This window comes from Manacus candei, unplaced genomic scaffold, assembly GCF_025592945.1.
Source record: "Manacus candei isolate 608988 ecotype Guabito, Panama unplaced genomic scaffold, ASM2559294v1 h1tg000046l, whole genome shotgun sequence".
Lineage (NCBI taxonomy): Eukaryota > Metazoa > Chordata > Aves > Passeriformes > Pipridae > Manacus > Manacus candei.
In genome coordinates this window covers 4,950,660-4,970,300 of record NW_026138094.1, presented here as the reverse complement: position 1 = coordinate 4,970,300, position 19,641 = coordinate 4,950,660, and the positions used below count along the sequence as shown (strand labels likewise).

At 39.5% G+C, this 19,641-nt stretch overlaps 1 protein-coding gene across 1 annotated transcript; it reads right to left on the bottom strand.

Annotated features, from left to right (window-relative positions):
* Nucleotides 1-76: 76 nt before the first annotated feature.
* Nucleotides 77-17,664, bottom strand: GLDN (gliomedin). The gene is made up of 10 exons (XM_051797157.1): nt 17,446-17,664; nt 13,840-13,891; nt 11,609-11,626; nt 10,865-10,972; nt 10,495-10,641; nt 9,682-9,807; nt 6,853-6,930; nt 6,645-6,770; nt 5,768-5,918; nt 77-2,517 (listed from the first exon to the last, which is right to left on the bottom strand). The coding sequence occupies exons 1-10, from the start codon at nt 17,476-17,478 to the stop codon at nt 2,058-2,060; spliced, it is 1,299 nt and encodes a 432-aa protein (XP_051653117.1). The 5' UTR covers nt 17,479-17,664; the 3' UTR covers nt 77-2,057.
* Between the last annotated feature and the right edge of the window lie 1,977 nt (nt 17,665-19,641).

The following is a 19,641-nucleotide window of genomic DNA, read 5'->3' as shown; positions in this document are numbered from 1 at the left end:
TGCTTATATTTAAACAGATTTATCTAAATCTCCAGTAGATTGACTGGATGCTGCCTAAGCTAGCTTTACCTTGACCTCAAACTGTACTGAGCTAAAAACTATTTTATTTTCAGCTGTTCTAGAAAAGCATAAGGTTAACGGGATTTAGTTCCATAGCTGCAAGAAGCACAGGCTGGTCCTGTCACTGAGAAAAGAGGCAGAATTTCCTGGCCTTCCTCCTCCAAGAGGTTGATCAACAACGTCATGCAGAAGTTCACAATGTTTTAAGATAGGCACACTATCTAGAACTGTGTTTGCCCAAGTATATTGCTGACTTTTAGAGAAGGGGTTAGCCAAAAAAGCTTACTTTATTAGTACCACAACTCAGTTTTTAAAACAACACCACAAACAAACATAAACATGAAAAAACTACCAAAAAAACCCACACCCCACAGAAGTCAAAAGCAGCCCATAGAACTGTAGCTCTGGAGTGTGAAGTGTCACATTCTTTATACAGGTATAAACAGAACTGTTAATCTATGAGTTTTTGTGCATATACTAGTTCAAAATATTAATTATGTTTTTTTGTTTTGTCTGCATCTCTCTCTTCTTTGTCTGCAAGGCCTTAGTGAAAACAGCAGGTATGCTGAGAAGAGACCCAACCATCACTGTATCACACACTGAAGTTTAGCTGCAGCAGAGGAATTTTTTCAGCTAGACAAGGTTCTGCAGGCACAGACATTCCCAAATTCATTAATCCCTTTGACAGTGTCTGGATGTCACACAGGTATTAAACACTTCAGTGCAGTTCAGGATTTAAATTACACTTTGCTTCTAAATATTTGGATGAGCTCCATGAACTTCAGCAGTATGCACAGACAGCTTAGAAATTCAAGTAGGGGTTTTCCCAAGAGCACGATTTTGAATATAGATACACAAAACAACAGTAGAGATTTATGTCCCAATGTTGAATTTAGAAACCTGAAATACCAGAACAAAATTAAAAAGTTCCTATTATTTCTCAGCTCTAGCTCTCAAAAATTTCAGTGTGAATATGTGGTCTCTGACTTAAGGTTAACAACAAATTAAGCCATTAAGCAGTATGATGAATACATGTATTCCCGCTTAAGCTACTTTATTTTTCTAAGAATAGCAGCAAAAACATATACCCTTCATTTTATGATTTCATTTGTATGGATGAATATGGGGACATTTTATTTTAGAAATATGCCTTACTATAATTAAATACAATTATAAACAACTTATAATGGTATAGTTTACATGACAGTGAGGGGCAAGGAAGAGGCTGCAGCAACATTCAAAATGCAAACACTGTTAAAAATGAAAATTTAATCATAAATGTTACATCTTCAATTTTAAACCTTGGTACTTTTCTGCCAATTCTTCATTTATGAAACAAAATGTATATTCAGTACTTCGTGTCATTATTCCTATTTTCCTTGTACTTTGGCTGGATTTTGCTTTTGATTATTAACAGTTGATTGAGCTCATTAAAGGGGAAGCTTTTCAGCTTTTTTTTCTATTTAAATAACTCTTTCCATCCCCCTTATTTTTAACAGCTGTAAGCCTCTGTTCAGAAAAAAATCTTCACTGAGAATCCATGGAAATTAAATGAAAGTGACAAAGGTATTTGTACACAAAAGTTCATTATTTAGATATTTATACTAGACCATAATCACTGACTAGAAAATGATGCAGAGAAGATGATCACAACTGAAAGTTATAAATAGTCCCTGCTGAGCACATGACCATGGAATAATCGATGTACATTAGATACAATTATCAGCTAATAATGGGGAGAAACAAAAGCAAGTCTGTGCTAACTGTTTGCCAGCTGCAATAGTGTACAGCTATTTTTTAAAAAGATGAAGATGACCTGTGTAACTGAAGTGTGTTTTATACAAAGGCACCTGATCTCACTTTTAGACACACTCACAAACCGCCATCAGTAAACAGAAAATGATGCCAAGTGAAGAGACCCACATGTGTATGTCACAGAGCTTTAAATAGATTATTTAGACAAGCATGGCTCCCATACATGGCATGTTAAAATATTTTCATCTCCCAAAATGTACAGGGTACACCATTAAGCTCCCGTTCTCCCACGTGTACAAGTTCTTGTCTCGTAGGCTGTATGAAAGCATAGCAAGAACAGACTGTGAAGACCGTAATTCAAACCTTGCATCAACCTGCTTCCCTTGCAGTAAATCAAAAGCAAAACTTACTGTCATGTCCTTAGTGTCAGTAACATAAATAATGCCACATGCTATGAATGCATTACCAGCCTTGGACTTTGGATACGTGGTGTTGATGTGCTGAATGACTGAAAACGTTTCTTCATCAATATGTGCTACCATTATGTTTTCATCAGTGCTCGAGGCATAGATAATCCAGAGCCCCTTCTCATCCACTGCTATGTTGAAATACGTCTTGGAGTTCGAGAAGAGGTAGTTGCGCCCGTGGTGTAGGGCATTTTCAATGAGCAGAGTGCCCAGCGATGCTCTGTCGAGCCCAAATCTGCAATGAGATACAGTGAGGACTCAGTGCACTGGGTTAAAGTTCATTGCCATGCACACGGGTTGGCTGAAGCAATTCCAAGTGCGTTACTACTGATAGAAGTGTTGTTGAAAGCACTTGAGTTCAAGGACCATTCTGATGTCTTTTAAGATTAAGTTCTCAAAGAACCTTCCAAAACACTAGGAGAAAATTCCAAAGTTATAACCAATCTGAGAGGTGCATAAGAGCATGGACTTGCTTTGGTAGGTTTCACTTTATTTAGTCTGTGAGCTGTATTATCACTTGGATGAAAGAAGCAACTAAAAGGAATGGATATGAAAAAGAATTGGACACCAAGTGAAGGCCCAGACTTGTGAAATGGAATCTGTACCTAAGTTTGCTTTTGACTAGAACTAAGGGGAGAAAATGTGAGTGATGAAAGCAGCTTAAATTCTGGGCAGGTTCACCTGGTCTTAGAGTTCCTCTTCTGAAAACAGTTCAGATAACACAGTGATTTGGTCAAATAGACATCAAAGGAATAAAAATTCTACTTTTGCAGAGCCAAAATTCTGACCTCATGCTGGCCTCAACAGGACAGCCTGAATGCTTCATCTCTATAAAGTTGTTTTCATTCCTTGAAATTCCTTAGGATGATGATAATCTGAGGGCAGCAGCAGTGAGCAACTAAATTGTGTTCCTCTACTAGAGGCTAATCAGCTTCCATTGAGACACATCTGCAGTTAGCATTTAACCACCAAATAACACCATGCTTTAGCAAAGGCAGGGGGAGAACATTTAATCTGTTTAAATAGTGCCCTCTATAAAGAAGCACATTTCATGTCTGACTTCTATCTAACTGTATAGCTCCATTTTTCCAATAGAGGAAGGAAAAACGTTACTCAATACAGGAATCTGCTACACTTACAAGTTTTCTGAAAAGACAGGCTTAATCACAGGAACATTTCAGATCCAGGAACTTATAATAGAAGGAAGAATACTGGAAGGATAATTTTTCAGTCTAAAGGGCATTGATAGCATATACTGGAAAAATCATCATAAGAAAAATAAAGAATGACCAACTTAGATACTTTCCCTCAGCTTTGGAAAACTCACATCTACAGCAACTCCATATTCCAGCAGCATTTATGTGCAATAAAAGAACTCTTCAAGGCTGGAGAAGATTTGAGAAATGTGTGTCAACCCAGTTAATCTTATTAGTTGCTTCTTGTTTGTAAATAACCTCATGCAAGGACTAGAAGGACAGGCCTTGACAGGAATAGTCACTCAGAAATGGAGGTTTTCTTCAGGATTTTTTTCTATAAAGAGCCAACAAGAAAAAACCCACCTCAAGATTCATTAGAAAAGTACAAGGTGCGAGATCTGCAACACACAACTGTCTTTTCCTGTTATATGGGAAAATCCTGAAAGGAGCAGAAAAGTGAAGTTTCATTCCTGGGATTCTCTTGGGCTCCCCAGTCAAGGACAGTCTGCAAAATTCTTTAATCATCTGACACCTTGGGGTCAATGACAACATACAGTGTAACACTTTCATCAACTGCAGAGAACTCAAGCTGCAAACACTTTTCTGATCACTAATAGCAGTGAAGTCAACCAAAAATACCAGAGGTGAGAAAGCATGTTACGAAACAATGTCAGGGATCTGACCATCATGAGAAAATCTGCCAAAGGTCAGACAAACCTAGTTTTGCTAGTTTTTAAATATTACAAGAAACTCCTTTTAAATATTTTTTCAACATTTGCAAGATGAGCCAACCCGATCCTCACCCATTCCTTCCATTAAATCAATACAAAGAAAGCTTTTACGTAGCCCAAATTCAAGGAGTTCACTGTCATAAAATTCACTGTCATAGAATTCATAGTGCCTCATTCAATCTGTGCTGAAGACAAATAATCTCAGAGTGAATAACTGAACAGAAAGGCCATTTCTCAGCAGCTCCTTAGAGAGGTTTTAAAAATTCCACAAATAGTTTGTGTTCTTCTGTACATGAAAGCATTTCTCAATTAATGGTACCCAAGCAAAGCTGAGGAATCTCTGCCCTATCACTATGTATTGCTTAGACTGTGATGATCTTTTACAGAAAAAAAGCCTAAAGGTATTTAAAGGAGGTTGCCAGAAAGTGAGCTTGTCTTTGCAGAATAAATATTATAGAATCCACAGAGCTTGCTCACATTCCTTGGCATCCACATGAATATAGGAAGGCAGCACTCACACCTGCTTGGGAAAAGACATCAAAGTATAGTAAATGTTCTTGGCTTAAACATCAGGGTCGTGTAAGAACTTGAAAGCACACGCAATCTTTCACTTGCCCTTGGACTGTCTGTCTTTGGCTCTTCCCACAAGGTGAGATTTTGGTTTTGATTTGTATTGTCTGTCTCTATCCTCAGGAGAAACCGAAACAGAGACGTAATTCCCAGTTCCAGTTCAGGGACACACATCGGGAGAGTTGTAGGAACTTCTTATTACAAGGAAATCAAACATTGGAGCCACTCCTCCCCAATGGAATGTACAATTCACCAGGTCACCACGTCCTCAGCTGGTGCCTCAGTGCATTCCTCTGCTCCAGCATCCAGCAGCATCCACTCCCGGGCCAGCCGAGAGCAGAGCACACGGCAGCCCGGAGAGCAGCTTGCAGAGCCACCCCCTGTGCCTCCCAGACTGCAGCTGAACCAGTTCTTACTCAGGTGCAGGTAGATGCACAAGTTATTTTTCTAAATCAAATGCCTTTTTCTGATATCCAAATTCCTTAGTCAGGTTTCATTTCTTTCTTGCAATTATGAACACAGGAAAGAATCCAAGTTGAAGAACACCCACAGCAATGTAATGTATAATAGAAACATGTTGGACCCCAGGATAGCCAAGAGAAAAATCTGTTGTCAGTTGCCCTTCCACATAGTAACTGCAGAGGTGAACCCCTTAGACACAGTTCAGCTCTGATGCCCAAAGAACTGTCACAGCAGAGTAGTGGACCTGGGCTACCCTCCCAATTTCCCTCCTTTTGCTGCATCTGCACACACAAATGGAAGGCTGGTGGCCCACACTGTAGTTACAGATTGTAAAGAATGAGTTTTTCTATTCTGGAAAGAGTTCTGAGCCATTCCACCATTCTTCCTATTCTAGTTAGGATCAAAAAGAAACACAAAACAGTACAAGGAAAGTTGTCTGCTTTTCTGAGGTTCACCTCTGTCACTTTAACCCACTGCTCCTCCTTCCACACCATCACTTGCTTTAAGACAACTATGTTTGACTTACTTCAGAATGACATTGGTTCCTCCCTTCTGATAGTACAGATGATTGTTTTGTACTGCATGACCACATCCATAAAAGAATCCCGTGATGTTAATGATCCTGTAGCTGTCATTCAGCAAGGCATTGGAATTCTCATATTCTTTTATAGAGTTTCCTAAACAAAAGGGAAAACATGAGAAAAATAAAGGACTATCATCTGGTTCATCTAATTTTGAAATCTCTATTCTAAAATTCAGTCTTCAGTAAAAGTCAGTCTCAATCAATCTGACAGGTAACAATTGTATGTGTGTTTTCAATAATGATTCATCTTGCTGAAATGTGAAGAAGTAATCCAGAGACACACAAAAAAAAAACTATATAGGAGATGAGCAAGAGCCTGTTTTCCACAGACTTAATGGACCTTCATTCCAAACACAGTTGATATATATGTAGAAATATTTCCTTTTTCCACTTAGGTCCTGGGCATTTTCATGCTCTTAATGTAGCTACTGCAGAAACTGATTCATTTTCATGCTGGCTAAATGAAAGGGCAAAACTCCTAGCTACAATTTAGGGAAGTAAAGCCATAGAAAAGAGAAACTCTTGAAAGAAAAGAATAAAACACCATGATCAACAGGCATTTCTATTTGGATTTGTTAAAAAAAAAAATAAACTGAAAACTTCAAACTATTTTTAAAATCTGACGTTGGCTCTCAAGATGTCTGAAACTACAAATGCCTACAACCATATTTATAGTCAAGTTTTATACAGGTAATATGGAAAATACTCTGAAAAAGATATGGGTAAAACCCCATTACACTTATTACTTTAGTTTGAAGGGATTAAGGAAGCAGTGCCAGTATAACAATGGATTTTTGACTATGACTACTACTAAAAATACCTAAGAAATGCATGGTAAGCCAAATCCTTTCATCACTTATATTTGCAGGCTCCCGCATCCAAGTTCCAAATGTTTGCTGAACGCTGACAAAGTGAACAGGACTTCCCACAGATGTTATGATGCATTCTAATAGAAAAAAAAGCACATGTCCATGATCTGTGACACTAAAACAGCAAGTAGCACTTAGTCATGCTCTGCAGCAGGTTACCAGGTTTTTTTGAAGGACCAGGGGTTCTGTCTTCAGCTTTTCCAGCCAGGGTGTCATCATTTGGTACAGCACACTCACCTGGAGTTGAGGGAGAAATGGTAAAATATGTCATTTTTCTCTATTTGACATGACAGACAATAGACATTTCTCTGTTTGACATGCATATGACAGATGTGCACATCAGTGACTCCACTAAAATAAAGGGATTTTGTTTCACCTGAGAAAAAAGTCTGCTTAGGTTGGTCTGATCAAAAAGTGAGATTAGGAAAGATTTGCTCTCACTCCTCTCAAGGAAATGAAATGTTTGGGTTGGTTTGTTTCCTTGAGGTTGTCGGGCTGACAGTGAACTTTGAGGAGTAACTAATTAAAACAACAGATTTAATTCCTTAGCTATGAATTCCTGAGAAGCTGCTTAGAAAGACAGTTGCCCTTTTTTCCTTAGATAACTTTACACAACTGAGGTAGCTGGAAAACGGCTGTTTTCACAGTAATACCAAAAACATTTTCTTGGAATGAGTGATTGTTAAACTCAAAAGCATCATTCCCAGATAGCCACACTCCAGCCCAAGACAGCAATAAAGCACTAACACATACACTGAGCACAAAGATGCATAAGATTGCAGCTCAGCCACCCATGCCACAGAAGCAGCAGTGTGAAAGACTGAAGGAAATGATGCATTATGATACTTACAGGCATAGAAATGTTTCACATTAGAAACAAAGACCTGAAAACATTTTTGCCCACCCCTCAACAGCATGAGGAGCATTGGTTGGATTTTCCCTTTGAGTTTACCATTAAAACAAGGCCTGAAATGAATTATTTATGGACCTTTTTCTGTAAAACCAGGTACGTCTTCTGCCCTTAAAACAACGCGACACATTTCAGTTTGCTTAGCAGGAATAACCACAGAGAACAGTTCTCAGCTTTTTGCTGAAGATATCCTTATTTCGTTGTAACCTTGTTTTCTAATTCCATTCTTAACTTTCATCTCCTTACATATTGCACACTGCTTGATATACAGGTTGCAAATTTTTTTAGACACATATTCTTCTTGTTTCTTTGCCACATGTTTCTGGGATTTACAGATCCATGATGAAATTTAAGTGAGAAAGATAGTAAAAATATGAAATAAAGTAGTGCTGAAAGGGCACCATGACATTGAGGAAAGAAAGGACAGATTATACTGAATTGTTGTTTTTTCCTTTAGGTTGTGTCCTCTCTTTGCTCATGCAGAAGAAAACTACTCCAACATGAAGCAAGAACAAGATGTATTTCTCCCATCCTTTTATCTAAGGCATTTGGTGAAATGACATTGAAAGTTTGCAAGCGATCACAGTGTATCTCCAAAAAAGGCCTAAACAGTCAACCCAACCATGGTAAGCTCAGTGCCCTATAGCTGGAATCTACCAATCCCTCTGGATCCTTTCCAGCTTCTGATCACAAAATACTGTCAGAATATCTCAAAAAAGGAACCCACTCAGCAGAAATCGTCAATTGCAGTGCACAAGTTAATTTTCTTGGGCTGAGTCTGACAGATGCAGTTGACTGGATGAGCGGTTCCCTGTACAGGTTCCCTTTATCCAAGGCTGCAGAGCAGTCAGGGAGCAGGTCAGTGCAGCAAAGCTGAGTGTACTGTTTGTGTTTGAGAATAGCTGCAGTACTCTGAGGGCCTTTCAGCTGCATCAATCAGACAGCAACTCAAATTAAAAAGACAGTTTTCAATCAGAGACTCCTATGGGAAATTTTCATTACTTTCTTTCCATCAAAAAAACAAGACAAATGTCCTACTGATTCCTATCATAAAATGTTCTGGTTGAGAGTTAGTGGAGTTTACAAGACATTAAAACTATTGATTTGGTCTGTTGGAGGAGGGATGGAGCAAGGCAGTTTGGAGTAGAGATGTTTTGTTTCTTTTAGAATTCACTAACAGTACCATTGAGAAAAAATACACCCGAGCTTTCAACTAATTATTCTCTTTTTTGAAGAAAAAAAAGTTTTACCCAATTCAAAATTTAATTTGAAGAAACCAGTCTTGTATTCTTATGTAATAAGTTAATTACAGTTGTAAATCAGTATGTGTATTCTCTTTCCTTGAAAAGGATATGAATATTTAATTATAAAAACTGGATTATTCTTTGAATTTTGGTAATAAGATCTCATGGCTTACTAAGTCATAAAACATAAAAGCTCTGAGGAAGATCTCATCTTTGCAGAGGTATTTGACTGTAACTCCCATTTGCACACTGAGATTTCAAATCCATCATAAATCCATCAGAAGGCTTATCCTGCAAAGCACTTCAGGCTGCTTCAACACTTGAGAAGAGGCCACATGAGCAAATGGCCCAATTATCTCCTGTAGTACTTCATGCCTTTCTGAACTTCAAATAGGATGAGATTTCTGCTCCAGCTCTCTACTTTCTGTTGTAGGGAGTGCCTCTGGGTTCTGTTCAGATACTTCAATATCCAGAATCAGGGTGATGTATTTACATGTAAAATTAAAGAGTCAGCACTTAAAAGCCAAAAATTTTGACTGCATTTCTCATACTTTCCATATGTATCCCATCTAACAGAAAAACAGTATTTTTAAACGCTTTGCCTGACCATTAGCATAGCACAATGAAAAGACTAATATTGTACAGGTGGTAACTTGCTGCCTTATTCAAGCCATATTTCAGTAAAACACTTAAATGTATATTCAGCTTTCAGTTTGCAGTTTTACTGATGCCAAGCAAAATTAAACCTGTGCTTACTGTTTTGTGACACTTGAAGCAATGTTTTAATCTTGAACTAGTTCATAATACAAAAAAAGAACACTGGGGAGAACTAACCTGTGCATGTGCTGCTGCATGTGTTCTCCTGGAGCTCTGCTTTAGCTTTACCTTTACGTTTACCTGGAGGCCCCGGGGGTCCAGGTGGTCCAGGGGGCCCTGGTGGTCCAGGCTCACCTTTTGCACCTGTGTACAAAACAGAGTCCTGTCACAGGCCTTGCACAGACAACAGGCAACCTGCAGAGAACCATGTGGCAGACTTGGAGACATCTCTAAAACAGCCTCTCTCTTTCTTAAGAGGTTTCTGAGTACAGAAATACGGTGCAATACACACTGGAATGCTGGTTGTTGGAAGCTGAACCATAAAGAATTTCACAAGGTGTAGGTCATCAGTGCATTTTATCTGTCTGGATTACAGGCACATTAGAGAGCTGTAAAGCACTGCTGCCTTTTACTCACTGTATTCTAAGACCTCAACTTCAGATGCTACATTGCTATAATTTTACACAGTTTATATTTGGCTGCTTCATGTATTCCTGAGTGGATATCTGATCCTCATTTTCTAATAGAGAAATAAAACCACACTGAAAGAAAAAGCAGGAGAAGGTCAGCTGTCTGGAAGTGTATTGGAAAGGGTGGAGTTCACAAACACCTCAGCCTAAAGCCCAAGCAGAAAAGTTTTTGTGAAGACTTGCATTACAAAGAGAACAATCTCCTGGGCACAGCAATACTCAAACTTCACTGTGTGTGTATACCATATTTACACTGGTTGGCCCTGCTCTTGCACATCACATTCACGCTTCAGAAGTGGAAGGTATCTTTTTCTGTCAAGCACACTGTTGCAAGAGAACTCCCAAGAGCACTTCTTCATACCTTCTAATATCACATCATTGCTTGCATCCCCCTTTTCCCCCTTGGCTCCTCTTGCACCTTTTACTCCTGGCATACCATCCTTGCCAGGTAAACCCATTTCTCCAGGTTCTCCTTTCTGTCCTTGATCACCTTTTGGTCCTGGCAGACCTAGAAATAAAAAGCATTTTAGTACCAAGAACTGTAGAGTAAGTCTGAACAATCTGCCAAAGCTTAGTATGAGACAATGAATGTTACAGAATTCTGTAACATGCACCTTCTTTGTAAACTTTGAAACCCTTCTCCCTGTACAAAGGTCTACAAGAAAGAACATCTGAATATAGCAGTAAAAAAAAAAATGATTTTTTTTTTAAAATAACCATTTAAAAAATACCTATTTTTCCTCTTTTTCCATTTAGTCCTGGTTCTCCCTTTTGTCCTGGTATGCCTGGGACTCCATCTGATCCATTGTAGCCAGGCAGTCCATCAAGTCCAGGAGGCCCTGATGAAACCAAAGAGCACAACTGAATTTTCACTGCTAAATGCAATTTATCCTCAAATCTACTATATTTACATGCAGTATGTTTTTATATATATACTTGAAACCTGGAAAAACATAACTCATACTTTTCTGATACAGAGAACTACTCTAAGCAGACTCACAGGTAAAGCAGCACACAAAGAAAGCAAGTACACATTCATACAGCAACACTTGAGTGAGAACAGGGAGAGAGAATTAAATAAGAAAGGAGGAAAAGCTATGGGGGAAGTGTGTAGTCAGTAATCAATATTTTTAAAGAGATGTTAAATTACAATATCTGTTTATTCTGAGTTTTTTAATATATAGCCTCCTCTCTTCAACTAAATGCTACTTAAGCACTCTTAATTCCATTTGGTTTTGATTAAATATTCTACTCCCTTCACTAGAAAATTAGAATTTCTAAAACCTCCCCTGCCTCAGAAGGGGCACGAGCTGACCTATATACAAAAACTATAAAGGCAGGCATTCAACCTTCCCTCATGCTAAATAGAAAAGGAAAAGTATGTTGTGAAAGATGCATTTCTACATTTCAACATTTTGTAGCAGCAACTGTTTTAATTACCTCAAAATGTTACTGAAATTATCCAAGTATCTTACCTGGGGGACCTGGAGGGCCTGCAGTAAGAAAAAAAAAAAAACAACACAGGAAGAAATGGTGAATTTAACCCACCAAGAAAACAAAGCAATTCCAAATTGAACTGATTACCATTAGATCAGAACAGTAAAAGGGGAGGAAAACTCCTCAAATTTCAAAATTAACATCTAGCTATTTAACTGCTTTGTATTATAAATAACTATCTGAGCATTAGCAGTAGCTCAGACTTAGTGAAAGAGAATCCTTCAACACAATTACATATGCACATTTTGCTTTTTTCAGATTTCAGTTGATAAAGGTTTGACAAAAAACCTCTACAGTGAAATCTCACTGTCAGGGGCTTCAGTGCCTGCACAAAGCCATGGATGCAAGGCACTTAACAGTTATTACATTTCCTTCACTTAAGTGTTCTCCAACAACCTGTTATAGCAGAAGATTAGTAGCTTTGCAATACTGCTGAATGGGACGATTAAAAATCTTGTTAAAAATACACCACATGCCACACTGCTCTGTGTTTTACAGATATTTCATTGCCACTCAGGACTCAGGCTATTTAAATTTTAAAAAAAGGCAGGGGGAAGGGAATGTTTGGGGAGGGGAGATTGCATCATTCCTATTAACTACATCTAAATCCCAATCAGGCTTTTCACATGTGATTGTTCTCCAGCCTGGATTGAGCTTCCCACAGAAACTGCTTGGTGCATTAGAACTGGAACTCACTTCAGGTATTCAACAACACTGAAACCTTAATGTCTTAATGTCTCTGACATAGCTCAGATAAAGGGCCCTAATGAGAAGCAAGCATAGCAGGCAAAAGTAAAGCAAGACTAAAAGAGAAAATGTTTCTGATGTTTCTGTAATAAGATTTATCTTCCATGATACTCAGTACACATTATAAAAAAAAAAAAGCTTTAGCAGAATACGAAGAAAGGTGGAAGTTGCAATTAAAGAACCAAATTAGTTCTGTGAACATTGTTATCCAGCCAAAGTACTCTTGCTTCAGCAAAACTGTCTACAACAGAAAATAACAGTAATTATTAGATTTCCCTAAAGATGACCATTTTCAGCATTAATTACAAAGTAAAGTGAAAACCATCTTACAATACCATTATAACAATTATCCCTTTTAATCAGTACAAGCAGTAACATCAGTTAACATCGTTGCCATTTCTCTAGCAAATGGCCATTTTTTCCACACTACAGTGTTACATCCTATTAGTGCATTCACTTACTTCCTCATCCACAAAACTGAGGCTCTTTGTATAAGCAAAAAATAGATAAGAAAGGTGCTTGAAAAGCAGCAAATGACACTAGGGCCTATAGCAGAGAAAGCCAAGCATTTAATGGTGTTCAGAGACAAGAAGGTACAGAAGGCACTCAGTAATGTGAATTTACAAGTCCTAAGCCCAAAGAAGCAAACTTTTAGACTGTTTGTGTTTCAGTCTGTTACAATCAGAACTGACCTACAGCTTCAGAAGCAGTATTTGATGTCTGTGTGTACTATGTAATTCTCATTTGTGTTGAATCAGTGGAGTCAAATGGACCTTATAGCCATTTGAAAACTCAAATCAGACAGCAAATGAAGCATCTTTAACTCATAAAAAATTGACTTCTTCCTAATCTACTTTTCAAAAATAACATGACTGATTCTGTGATAGACTTCAAAGCTGGACAGTTGCTCTTAAATTGGCTGCTCCCTGAGCTCCTCACCAAATCACATCAAAACTTCTCACACCTTTTCTTGTCCCAACCATGAGCTGCTCCACTCCTCCCTGGTAAGATGTGAAACATCCTGTAGCCATGGGTCCAATGTAGCTGAGACAAGGTGCTCATCCAAGTCCCACTGCTCCACTGCAGTTTCAACAACAGGAGTGGGTTTCTATACCACCTATGTTCATCCCATGTTAGGTTTCAAGTGTGGCATACACAAAAATACCATGATTAAACCTCAGTTAGTATTTTAAACACCCAAGTCTGAGAGATTTGTTTATGAAAATTACATGGAAAAGAAATAGTTCCAAGTAACATCAGCAGAGCTCCTTAAATTCCAGCATTTGTATTAAATGGGTACAGATAAGTCCCAAAGTGTCACCTAGTACCTTTTTTTCAAAATTCTGATAGAGTAAATAGCATAGTTCTTTGACACAGTTATTGACCTCAGGTTCTTTGAAAACACTGTATTTCTGTGTTCCTGAAGGTCACAGAGGTGCAGTGCTTAAGGCAAAAAACATACCTGTTAAGCATATCCCTTTTGTGCTGTTACATAAATCCACCATCACTCGGACCTAATATTGCAAAGAAAGTAAAGTTGAAAACAATGTATTTCATAAAAGTGTCTGGTTCACTTTACCTACAGAAATAATTTCAAAAACAAAGATACAACTGGCCACTTTGTTAATAAGAATAAACTTTTCAGAATTACCTTAACACTGTAACACCATCCACCTCATCAGATTGTTTCTCTCTTAGGCATCTGTTCAGTACACCTCATATTAATCCTTACTGAAAATATGAATAAAATATTGGCCAGACAACTCCGTACATCATCTAGTCATGAAATTTCACACATTACTGTAAAACATGTATTAAAACATGTATTAAAAGCCAACATCAGCCAATAAAAATTGCATTAATTTTATTTTATATTTGCATCAAATGATGGAAACTTTTTCAACATGGCACATTAAGGCAGAAAGGTGTCCTATGTTCCAAATAAGTGATTTCCTATCTTTGAATAACCAAGATCTGCAAATTTGAAATGGACCTTCATCCACTCAAAATAATTCATCACAACCATGACAGACTTTATAAAACCAAGCTGGAAGACACATTCATAAAGATGTTCTTAATCTAGAGTGGAATAAAATGTATCAATTAAAAAGTCATCATTACAAAATACACGGCTCTTGGCTGGGCAAATATTCACTTTACATGTCCTGCATGCTGAGAGTCAACACTCTAAAATATTTTGCAACTCATCAAAACAACCAGCAGAAATAAGGATATCGTGAACATGTGCACTGACAGTGCCTCAGCTCTTTTGTGGGAAAGTCTAATGTTTACAACCAGGAAATAAAAAGGTCATTACTTCAGGGTTGTGCAATATATAATAATTTATGAACCATTTACCAAGAGTTTCACATTTATTCATCTTTGTACAATTACTCTATTTACAAATAATGGAATACACTAGTCCCAAAGGACAGAACAAATAAGTGCAAGGCAATCTGAAAGGCAGATTGAAGTTTAATCCTAGAAAGGTTATTTGCCACTGTCAATCATAATTTTTAAAATTAATGCATCATTAGTTTCAGCTGACAAATCTAACAGACTCAAAGAAAGGACAATTATTTTGATGGCAAGGATTCTTTTCCTGAAAAACCAAACCATACTTGAGAATGGGTTCCTGTTCTGCCTGACACATACTGTGAAGGTACTGGATTCCAGACTGGACTGGAAAAGCTCTTACATTTAGAAATTTAGATTCAATTTAAATTAGCTGAAAAGTGCTAACCAGTTTTGAATATCAGACTTGTTCTCTTTCCCCTCACACTCCTCAAAAATACTTGTCTCCTACCTTCTAATTTGTAAAATATACATTGTCCATGTGTACTCTAATTCTAACTGCATTTTAATTAAAATAGCTCTGTTGAGGTTGATGAAGTGATCACAACTTGCTTTGGGGCCCTCCAATTACCTCAGCAGCACTACTTTTACCATTCAGTGCAACTCAGGTGACAATTAAAAGGACATGGCACTCAGGAAGTGCAAATAGACTATATCAGAACCTCCAGCTTAGCAATGAGAGATGAGTAGACTGTTCAATCAGCCAGCATCATCACTAAGAAAAGCTACAAATGAAAGTAGCTTATTCAAATGCTAGAAATTAAGTTTTCTCACAAAGAAACTGAAAAAAATTAAAAAGAAAGAAGACTAAACTATGCAACAACTACTCAGATAATTGGTAGCCCCCATAAGCCACCACTTCTTGCACTGTCTTAAATCACACTTTGAAACCTACTGGACTGTTACCTTTGTGTCAGTCTTTCTGCACCAACAGATTTGCCAATTTCCTATTTTCTTACAAAATAAGTATATGTAAACACAAATACAGAAACAATAGGCCCAGAACGAAAAATATACTCATGTTATCAAAGCTAAAATATGGGGCTTGATGCCTAAGGTTATTTTAAAGATCCTTGAGCAGTGGCCACAGCAGATCTCCGTGAGCAGTGGGACACTGACACCTGCAGAAATTGGTGCTTCCACCACAAGAGAGAACCCGCTCAGGCAAAACCTCCATTCGGGGCCCACATTCAGCAGGGGCTGGAACGTTGTTCCAAGACCCACCAGTGTAACAGGGGTCATCTCACCAACTCTGAGGAACTTTGTCTCACAGTACAAAAGTAGTCAAGCCTTGAAATTAACTTAGTGGGAGTTATATTCAAAACACAGAAATGCAGGAGTGGGAGGAGGGGGTGCTTGAAAATTTTTCTAAGGGCACCTTTTTTCCCCTTGAGCAAGTGAGTCTGCACACAGTCACACACTCCTCTGAGCAGCAGCCAGAAAAATGTTTGATGGGAGCTTTGTAAGAACAAAAAGGCATGACCACCACCCCCCAACAACTCCCTGCAGGATACATTTAAATGAAGCACATGCACACAGCAGTAGTCACAGTGGACATTTAAAGGCACAAGTGCATATTCTGGTCACATGCTGTTAAAATACACAGCACGTGCTTGGTTCTATTTGGAGAGGGTAATAAAATTAATGTAATCTGTGTGTGGTACCTAATGACAGTGAAATAGCACATTTAATGGCCACTGTCAAATTCAAGTGCCACTAAAAATCCAAAAAAGTCACTATCAAAACTCTCTGCTCTACAGTCTCGTAAACTCTAATATTAAAGGAGTAGTTATCATTATGAACTGATGATTACAATAATTTATTAACAAAGCACACCAACAAAACATTACTGAAGAGGTATTTTCTGCACATAATTTATAAAACCAGTAATATTAATGACACGAGTAAGAGCCTGAGTTAACCTCTCTTGCTTTTTTTTTGTGGACCTATGCCTGCAGCCCTTACTGGGACAGAATTTCCATTAAGGTTCTCTCAATAGCAATATTTTTCTTGCATTTCTTCTAACTCAGAACGTAAAAGCTTTTCAATCTATTTAAAATTTTTCAGCTATGTGACCTGTTTCCTACTGAGAAAAGATAATCTTTTCAATGACGTGCAAAAAACTATGCCAGTTTTGCCAGAGAGAAAGGACATACAGTTCTCCTGACCCATCAAATACCACCCTAAATTTAACCCTTACTGAAAGAGCACTATCAATTTCAAAGAAATCAAAATCAAATCAAATGAAATTTCACTGATAAAGTGATGTCCTGTACCTTGCAGTGAGATGCTGAACAGCAGAAAACACAGGGGGGTTCTGCTTGTGGTGTTAGTTTTAAAAACCTGAAACCTTGGAAACTGATAACTTAGAAACTGACTTATTGCAACTAAGTTTTTGAAGTTACACGAAATCCAAAAGTTCCCTCCATTTGTCTGTGTAACTTCGACTTGTAAAGTTTAAGGGCAACCTCAGCTCTGTGGCCCATCAGCTCTGTCGTCTCAGCATTTACAGACAACAGTAGGAACCTCTGGTGCGAGATTCCAAGCACCGGGTGGGTGTGTTCGCTCCAGGTAAACCCCGCCGCGGCCGGAGCGGGACGGCCCCGGCAGGGCAAACCGCGGGGCTGGCGGGATCCTCCGGCTACAGCTGGGACCAGCGACTGCCCCAAATCCCCCATCCCCCGGCGGCACCCCAATCCCGGCGGGGCCGTACCGGCACCATGGAGTAGGTCAGCATCATCAGCATCTCGTCGCTCTCGGCTCGCACGGTGCCGCGGCCGCGCTCCCCGCGGCGGCTCCGCTTGGTGCGGGCGGCGGGGGCGGCGGGGCCGGGCTCGCCCGGCAGCCCCCGCACGGAGCCGTTCCCCCGCACCGCCTCCAGCTCCCGCAGCGCCGCGCCGAGCTCCCGCCACTGCGCCAGCAGGAACAGCGTGCCCGCCGCGCTCAGCGCCGACAGCAGCCCCACGGCCGCCAGCAGCGCCCGCCCACCCGCCGCCTCCATCGCACGGGCACGGGCGGACCGCCGCCGGCGAGCATTTATCCCCAGGGGTGCTGCGGGAGGGGGCCCAGGGCAGGGGAAGGGGGCACGGGGCCACCAAGCCCGGCCGCCACCGTCCCCTCCCACACCAGGGCTTGGCATCCGTCCCGCAAAGCCGGGCAGGACTGGGAAGCTGCTCTCGGTCACAGCCCGTGGTCAGGCGTGACTTTTACATTGCACATGGCCTTTTCCAGCTATCAGGATTCTCCTTGACTTCATCCCCCAAAGTGGTGGTGCGAGCAGTGACAGTCACTGGTAAAAGCCCCTCCATTACACAGATCCTGTCACTCTGTAGCTCATACCAACACTTTGCTATATTAAGATCATATTGACTCATTAGGTAAGAATATCACTTGTATTTCACTAATAACACTTTACCTGTTGCTTTAGTTGTTCAAGCACAGGCTTTTGCCCATTTACTCCTTCTAACCCTTCTGTGACATGGGATATCTCTAAGACAACAAATTTTGCTACAGAATAATTCATAGCCAAGATTAATTATCCAGAATTTCACTGTTATAAGGAATAGCAGAAGTAGACCAAATATAAAGATTTCATTAGCAATATAGAAGTTTCTGAAATCAGAAACTTTCTTCTAAAAAGTTATTTTAAAAGCTGACATTTAAATTTCAAACCAAAGCTGAGTGTTTTCTTACATCGGTACCACTTCAAATCGACCTCAAGAAATTCACAGCTTTTGAATACCAGCTTTCCTACAAGAGAGGGTTCTTGATCCTCAACACGACAGTTCTCTGCAACTGATCAAGTACAATGTTTTGTCTCCATTTGTCTCTGTTGGCCTGTAATTCACACTAATCCCACAGTGCACTGATGGATGAACTATTAGGTCAAATCAAACATGAATTTCATACACACAGTTCTGCTGCAGTTGGTAAAACACAGTAGAGAAGCCAAGAAAACAATTTCATCATAATAAAGTTCTCATCTCTCTAAAATAAAAAATTATGCAAAAAGTGTTGGTGCCCTCAGGCATTGATTGCATTGGAGACTCCTTCTGAAACTGTCACGGGAGGTGTGAGTGGAGCAGGGTGAAAGTAGAGGGAACAAACATCATTCCACCCCATCCCATGAGATAGAAGAAAATCATCCTACATCCAAAGGTGTAAGGCTCACCAGCATAGAAGCAAAGAATAGTCTGGGTTAAAAGGTACCTTTAAAGGTCACCCAGTCCAACACCCTGCAATGGGCACGAACACCTTCAGCTACACCAGGATGTCAGAGCCCTGTCCAACCCAGCCTTGAATGTTTCCACAGACAGAACATCTACCACCTGTGTCAGTGTTTCACCACTCTCATCATAAAAACTTTCTTCCTTATATCTAGTCTAAGTCTACTTTAAGATATTCTAAAGAATAATAACAAAACCAAATATGTAAAACCTCCTGAAAAATCATTTGATGCCTTGGCAGACTGCCCCGACACTATCACAAAGTTCTACCTATACATAAACAGCCTTTCTGATGTCAATGAAGGTTATAAGAGTAATTGTTTACTATGTATTGTGGTTTAACCACAGTTGGAAACTAAGTAACACACAGTTGCTCAGTCACTTCCCCCAATATCTACAACGAGCAGGATGTTCCATGGTATGGAAAATCCCTCTGGCCAGTTCGGGTCAGCTGTCCCGGCTCTCAGCTTCTTGTGCACCTGCTCACTGGCAGAGCATGAGAATCTGACAAGTCCTGAACCTCAGGTAAGCACTGCCCAGCACCAACCAAGATGTCTCTGTGTTATCAACATTATTTTCGTACTAAATCCAAAACACAGCACTGCACCAGCCACCAGGAAGAAAATCAACTTTATCCCAACCAAAACCAGGAGACTGCTGTTGATGTCCTAGCTTAACATAGA

What these genes read in the sequence shown, in the direction of transcription:
- GLDN (XM_051797157.1), bottom strand. Translation starts at nt 17,478, where the DNA reads ATGCTGATGATGCTGACCTACTCCATGGTGCCG. An exon ending in ATGCAGCAGCACATGCACAG is followed by an intron (nt 6,931 to 9,681) that starts GTTAGTTCTCCC and finishes CCTCAACTCCAG; the next exon opens with GTGAGTGTGCTGTACCAAAT. An exon ending in GGAACCAATGTCATTCTGAA is followed by an intron (nt 2,518 to 5,767) that starts GTAAGTCAAACA and finishes ATCTCATTGCAG; the next exon opens with ATTTGGGCTCGACAGAGCAT.